This window comes from Microtus ochrogaster, chromosome 8 (assembly GCF_000317375.1).
Source record: "Microtus ochrogaster isolate Prairie Vole_2 chromosome 8, MicOch1.0, whole genome shotgun sequence".
Taxonomy (NCBI): domain Eukaryota; kingdom Metazoa; phylum Chordata; class Mammalia; order Rodentia; family Cricetidae; genus Microtus; species Microtus ochrogaster.
Genome location: NC_022015.1, coordinates 14,868,091 through 14,874,702, shown reverse-complemented (window position 1 = coordinate 14,874,702; position 6,612 = coordinate 14,868,091). Strand labels below are relative to the sequence as shown.

The following is a 6,612-nucleotide window of genomic DNA, read 5'->3' as shown; positions in this document are numbered from 1 at the left end:
TGTCTCACTATGTGTCTCACAGTGGGACTGAGCTGGATTCCAGACTCTTAGAGAACAACAGCTTCTCAGCCTTTTGCCTGAGATGAGGTGAAGTGAATTATGTCTGACTCCATCAGTCTTTGAGACCCTTCTGCAGCCCATAGACAGCCGCTGTTATCCAGCGAGCTCTTGCTGACCCTGCCTTGCACGCACTCTTGTGCAGCTTGTACCCGTGCGGTCTGTACTTTTATCACACCACTTCTGCTTTCCCACCCTCTTAGTGTTCTGTTGCCATGACAAAACACCGTGACCATGGCAACTTATAAAAGAAAGCGTTTAGTTGTGAGCTTGCTTACAGAGGGCCCATGACCCTCATGGCAGACAGCATGGCAAGCAGTCATGGTGCTAGAACAGCAACTGAGTGCTTTTCGTGCAGAGGCTGCAGCTACCATGAGACAGAGAAGAGGGCCAACTAGCGTGGCCTGCATTTGAGACCTCAAAGCCCACCCCCAGTGACATGCCTCCTCCAACAAGGCCACACCTCCCAATCCTTCCCAAACAGTTCACCAGTTGGGACCAAGCATTCAAACATATGAGCCTATGGGAACCATAATCACTCAAACCACCACAACTACACCCCAACACTTGACTGCCCCCTCACCTTCACACACTTTAGCCCCTCCATGCCTCCATGGTTGCAGTTGGAATGTGTCTCTCTGGCTGTGTTCAGGGCTGGCTCCTTCTTAGCCTTCAGTGCCTGGCTCAGAGGCCTTGTTTGACTGCTGCTCATCCAGGTGGCCTCCCAAACCACCCTAGTCATTTTCTGGCCACTTTCCCTGTTGCTTAGCAGAAATGTTCCTTTCTGACACTCTCCTGCATATTGATTTCCTTTCTTTTTCACTGACCACACTAGAGTACAAACCGTGAGAAGACAAGAATATTCTTACTTGCATTGTAGCCCAGGCACCAAGGATGGGACCAGTTCAAAGCAATGACTCAGAAATACCCCAGAAGAGAGAGATGAGAGAAGGCAGACACAGTTTTAAGTCAAGACTGTGTACATGCTGGCTCTGGAAAACATCAGTGCTAAGTGCTTGTCACAGGGATTGAATTCCACTACCAGGACCACACACACACACATCCTGAACTTGGTGCTGAATGACGCAGATGTCACTAGGCACAAGATGCCATTATGCATTTCACGGCTGAGTCCTGTGATGAATAGGACCCACTCACTCACGGCTCTGGTTCTGGTCTCTGGGGTGGAGCTAGAATAGCCCCGTCTCTGCTGGACCGGTTAGTGTTTGCTGAGGCTCTGTTAGAATGCTAGGGACAGAATTTACCTGAAAAGATCTAGAGTCCACGACTGTGGGAATAAACAAGATCATCCCACTGAAAACAAACCAGAAATATATCCAGACCGCTCCCACTACAAGGGAGGCAGACCACATGACTTATGTTTGCTAAGATTTGACAGTAGGATAGGAAATAGAAAACTTTAAATTGAAGAAAGGGCTTCCTTTAACACCTCCATCTAAAAGCTCTCGGCATGGGATAGCAGGGGGAACGACTCAACAGAAAAAGGCATTTTACTTGAATGGTTCTGGAAACATAGTTTACTTTCTCCAGATGATCCTGGATTGGAAGAAGGGGCACAAAACCATAAGAAGCTAGCGTCATAGGTGAAATCCCAGCCATTCCGGGCCATTTTTTTGTAGAAGTTGTGATTCTACTATCAGGTTGTCTGGTCATTGTGTCTGATCACGCACGCAGAGCTGCCCTTGACTCTGTGAACCCCATTTGGGGCCTGATATGAAGGTGCTGTTTCCAGGGTTACCAGCCTCATGCTCACATGCTCTCTCAGCAATGAGATTAGCTTTGTGGTTGCTGTGTTGCTGGTGTTGGTGTTTTGAGACAGGGTCTTGCTCTGTAGCGCAGGCTGACTTTGAACTTCAGATGAGCATCCCAAGTGCTGTGATTACTGGTATGTACCACTGTTCCCAGTTAGCAGGGAGAATTTTTTAGAATACTTTGAGATAGAGTCTCCCAGACTTCGCATCCCTTGGGTGTCTGTGTGAAGGGAACCAATTGCACCCTTGTCTGTGTCCCCGATTCCCACTGTTTACTGTGTGACTCTGGCTTGTGCATTGCAGAGGCTGCAGGGAAGGGAAACTCAGGCCTCAGATCTGGAAGACTCTGAAGACTGGCTCTCAACTCACAGTTTAAAGTCTGAGAAACTCACCTTGCCTGACCTGATAAGCCACGGCACAGTTGAGCTGTAAGTCTGACGTCCTCCCATCCTTCCCCCCCAAGCACCCCAAGGAGCAGTAGCTCACCCGGCCCTGAGCCTGAGAAACCCCAAATAAAGCTTTGCTCTTCCAGGGACGAGCTTGGCAATGCCGTGCCCAAAGTGCATTTCTCCGCCCAGACCATCCGCCACTTTGAATCAAGGCTCTCCAAGTAAGTTTCCCAGTGTTCTCCAGTGCCTCTGTGCGTGAGGCCTTTTCTCATCTCACGGCCTGCACATGACTGGGACCAACCAGCAATTTCGGTAGTAGACAATTTACCCTTGTAAAATGGAAGCGTTGGACTAGATTAGCATCTCCTAGGTGCCCTTGGATGAATGCCCCAGACGTCCCAGCTTCATCCGCTGGTTAACGGCCGAGGGCTCTGCCAGGCTGGTGTGGCTCCCACCTTTGCAGATGTGTGTCAGACAGGCATGTGCCCAACTCCCAAACCAATTATTTTATTTTATGTGTGTGGGTGTCTTGTCTACACGTATGTGAGCACACATATATGTGCCTGGTATCCACAGAGTCCAGAAGAGGGTGCTGAATTCCCCCAAAAGTGGAGTTACAGACAATATGAGCTGCCGGGTAGGTGCTGGGAATTGAACCTGGATCCTCTACAGGATCACCAAGTGCTCTTAACTGAGGAGCCATTTCCCCATCCCCACCCAAACCAATCTGGATAGCACAAGTAGCATACACACACACTTGAGTTCACACTGGTGCACACTCACATGTACACACACACATAAACACACACAAACACACACACACACACTCACAAACATCTTCCCATAATCAGTACACAGGAAAGTCTTAAGGTTCCATCCCACTCTGGGTGGTGGTGGTGCACGTCTTTAATCCCAGCATTCAGGAGGCAGAGGCGAGTGGATCTCTGTGAGTTCAAGGCCAAACCGGTCTTCAGAGGAGTTCCAGGATATCCAGGACTATTACACAGAGAAACCCTGTCTTGAAAAATACAAAAGAAAAAGATTACATCCCAGCTGTAGCTGCAGTAATCTGTGATCTATAATTACTGCTGCCTAAGGTTTCCCAAAAGGTTATGATGATAATTAATAGCCAACATTTATTAATGCGCCAGAAACTCTGCTAAGGGCTGCCTACAAAATCTTATTTCATCTTTATAACTGCCCAAAACACTGTATTATTCTCAAACTAATTATCAAAAGTCAAACCAGCTTTAACCAAAAGTCAGGTGCTCATACAGCACCCACTTAGTGGGGTTTATCAAAATGCTTATAAATTTTATAGAAAGTTTTGGGGGTCAGAATGTTTGAAAGGTTTTAAATAACTACATGATGCTCAGTTCATTCTTTCGTTTGTGACAAGGTCTATGTAACTCAGACTAGTTGTCAACTTGAGATCCTCCTGCCTCAGTCTCCCAAGTTACTAGATTACAGTATGTGTCCCTGCAAATATGTAAAGTTCTATAATATTTAGCTCTGTTGTTTTGAATTATAAATCCAACATTTTGTTTTTAATTTGTTCTTTGATAATTTAATACATTATGCCATTAAATATGGTCATATCTTCCCTTCATTTCCTCCCAGATTCTTCCCCTAACACCCCTCCCAACTTCATGTCATAGCCCCTCCTCTTCTTCCTTTGGATATGTCACTAAGTCCAGTTAGTTCTGTCCATATGTGCATATGTGTGAGGCCACCCACTAGAGCACAGGTAATGTACCAGTCACCATCCTGACAAAGAAAGACCAACATCCTTAAGGAATAGTCGAATCTGCTTAGCTAATCAGGTGTTTGGCACATTGACTTGGACAGACTCCTGGGATTATCTTTACATAGAAGATGATGAACCTTTGGGATTCGGTAAGGCTGCTACACCTTCCAAAGCTCACAGAGTCCATAAATGGCAAAGCAAAGTCTTAAACACAAGCATGTCTCAGTGTGAGGCTCCGTGTCTTAGCCATATGTTCACACTCATGGCTCCATCATGATTCGGCCTGCTGCTCCAGCCTCATGAATTCATACCCATTAACCTTCTTCCGGCCTCCCATGCTCTTCTCTCCTAGCTGCCCTCCGTGAGGCAGCTCAGTAAGATTCAGTGACTGAGGCCTTCCCGTGAGCACCTGTCACCTGCTGGTGTCCACCCCATCAAGGCAGTGTTTGCTTTGCTGTAGGCACAGTGGGCAGTACATCCTCTTGGCTTCTTTTTAGAAACTGATATTCTGTTAATCAATCCAAGAAATGGCTGCTTCCTGCCATTGTCCCTGTGGCCAGTCCCCAGGAGACTTGGAACCATGTCTTCTATAAGACTCATATCTGAGGAGTCGGAGAGAAGGCTCAGTGGCTAAGAGCCCTTGTTGCCCTTGCAGAGGTCCTGAGTTTGAATCCCAGTGATCTCACAAATGCTCACAGATGCCCATAACCCCAGGTCCAGAAGGTCTCATACCATCTTCCACTTCTCTCTTCCTTGGGCACCAGGCATACACATAGTGTGGACACATCCAGGGAAAACACCCAAAAACACACACACACACACACACACACACAATTTTTAAAGACTCATATCTGAGTAAGAGCAGGCTTGTTCCTCCACCTTCCACACGAGAACACTGCCCCCATCCTCCCAGGCGTGTGTCCCAGCAGCTCACCCATAGTCATTAGTACCCTGCCTTGCTTCATAGGAGAGCTGCAGCCAAGCCCTGGTCCCTGCACAGATGCCCCTGTCCCTACTCCACGCACCGCCACCGCAGAATGGTGCCCTGGCAAACACATACCTTTAGCTCTCTATTATGTTTGCCTTACATTCTCCACGAGACCTTAAAAATTAAAAATCCCGCCAGGCGGGAGTGGCGCACGCCTTTAATCCAAACACTCAAGAGGCAGAGACAGGCAGATCTCTGTGAGTTCAGGTCCAGCATGGTGTACAGAGCGAGTTCCAGGACAGACTCCAAAGCTACACAGAGAAACCCTGTCTCAAAAAAGAAAAAAATATTAAAAATCAGTCAACGAGGTAGCTCATGCCTCTAATTCCAGAGTTGGGAGGCTGAGGCAAAAGACCGAGAGCCTGAGGTTGGACCGGTGTCTGAGATTGGACCGATGAGAAGGCTCCATGTGTAAAGGCTGCTGTACAGGCCTGGGTTGCTGAGCCGAATTCCTGGACTCCAGAAGGTGGTGGTGGGAAGCTGACTCCTCCCACTAACACATTTGCCCCAGAACACAGACTTTTCCTCCCTCCCTCCCTCCTCCTCCCCTCCTCTCCCCCAACATGCATACACACAAAGTAATTAATTAGTTTTTAGAATTAAAAAACAATAAAAGAGAGAGTCTGAGACCAACCTGGGCTGCAGAATAAGATTCTCCCTCAGAGATGTGGAAAAGGCCAGGCACCGTGGTGCACAGCTGTAAAACCCAGCAGCAGGGAGTCAGAGGCAGACCACATCCAGTGAATTTGAAGCCAGCCTGACCTACATAGCAAGTTCTAGGCAAGCCAGGGCTATACTGTGAAACTCTGTCTCAAAAAAAATAAAAAATAAAAAAATAAAAGAGAAAGTTTTAATTAAAAATTTAGGTAACCAGAACTTGCAAAATCCTAGCCCCTTTCCCCTGTGCGTGACAATGTCTGGTGATGAGTCTCTCCGGTGTCTCCCCAGGACTATTGAACTCTATCAGCAGAGGATGCGGTGGCTCACAGAAAACAGCAAGAAGGTAATGGCACACGTGGGGCTCCTCACGGCATCCTCAGCCCGGCTGCTTGGGGAGAGCCCTTTGCCCTGCAGACGATGGCGTTACAACTAAAGTTAGCTTCCACTAAAACAAAGACTTCCTAGCCCTCAAGCATGGAATCCACAGAGGATAAGTATGCCAGCTGGCTAGGCCTGAGGCTAGTGCTCGTGACTGGGGAAACAGTGATGGGATTGGAGGGCAAACAAGGAGGGCTGAGGGGCGAGTTTAGCGCTTCCAGACGTCGTGGACTGAGAAGACAGGTGGCGATACATGGAAAGGCAGAGTGGGCTCTCAGATGGGAAAGAGTGTACGTGCATCTGGGTGGCGCGGGGGGAGGGGACATCTGGGGGCACCGGGCTAAACTAGCCGTGTGTAGCCCCCAGCAGGTCTGCTCCAAAGTTCTCACCTTAATTGTCCAGAGTTTAAAATCTTCTTAGTTTACTTTGGGGCCTGTTTTCTGACTTCCCTAGAAAAAGGAAACTGTCTGGTACCACTGGGCTCTGGCTCCTCAGAAGCACTTACAGTTACTTTTATGGGAAAAATCCTACAATTTTGACAGTGTTTTCAAACTCGTATGATAGCGTTTGTACATTTAAAAGATTCTCTCTCTCTCTCTCTCTCTCTCTCTCTCTCTCTCT

General features: G+C 47.9%; 1 protein-coding gene across 5 annotated transcripts in view; it reads left to right on the top strand.

The window, feature by feature from the left end:
* The window catches only part of Vwa3a (von Willebrand factor A domain containing 3A), a 65,112-nt gene that overhangs the window by 16,777 nt on the left and 41,723 nt on the right, over positions 1-6,612 (top strand). For all 5 annotated transcript variants that reach the window (XM_026781626.1, XM_026781629.1, XM_026781628.1 and 2 more), the window contains 3 exons: positions 2,133-2,257; positions 2,362-2,439; positions 5,902-5,956. In XM_026781626.1, the coding sequence (XP_026637427.1) occupies positions 2,133-2,257; positions 2,362-2,439; positions 5,902-5,956 (258 nt within the window). The remainder of the gene's footprint in view (positions 1-2,132; positions 2,258-2,361; positions 2,440-5,901; positions 5,957-6,612) is intronic.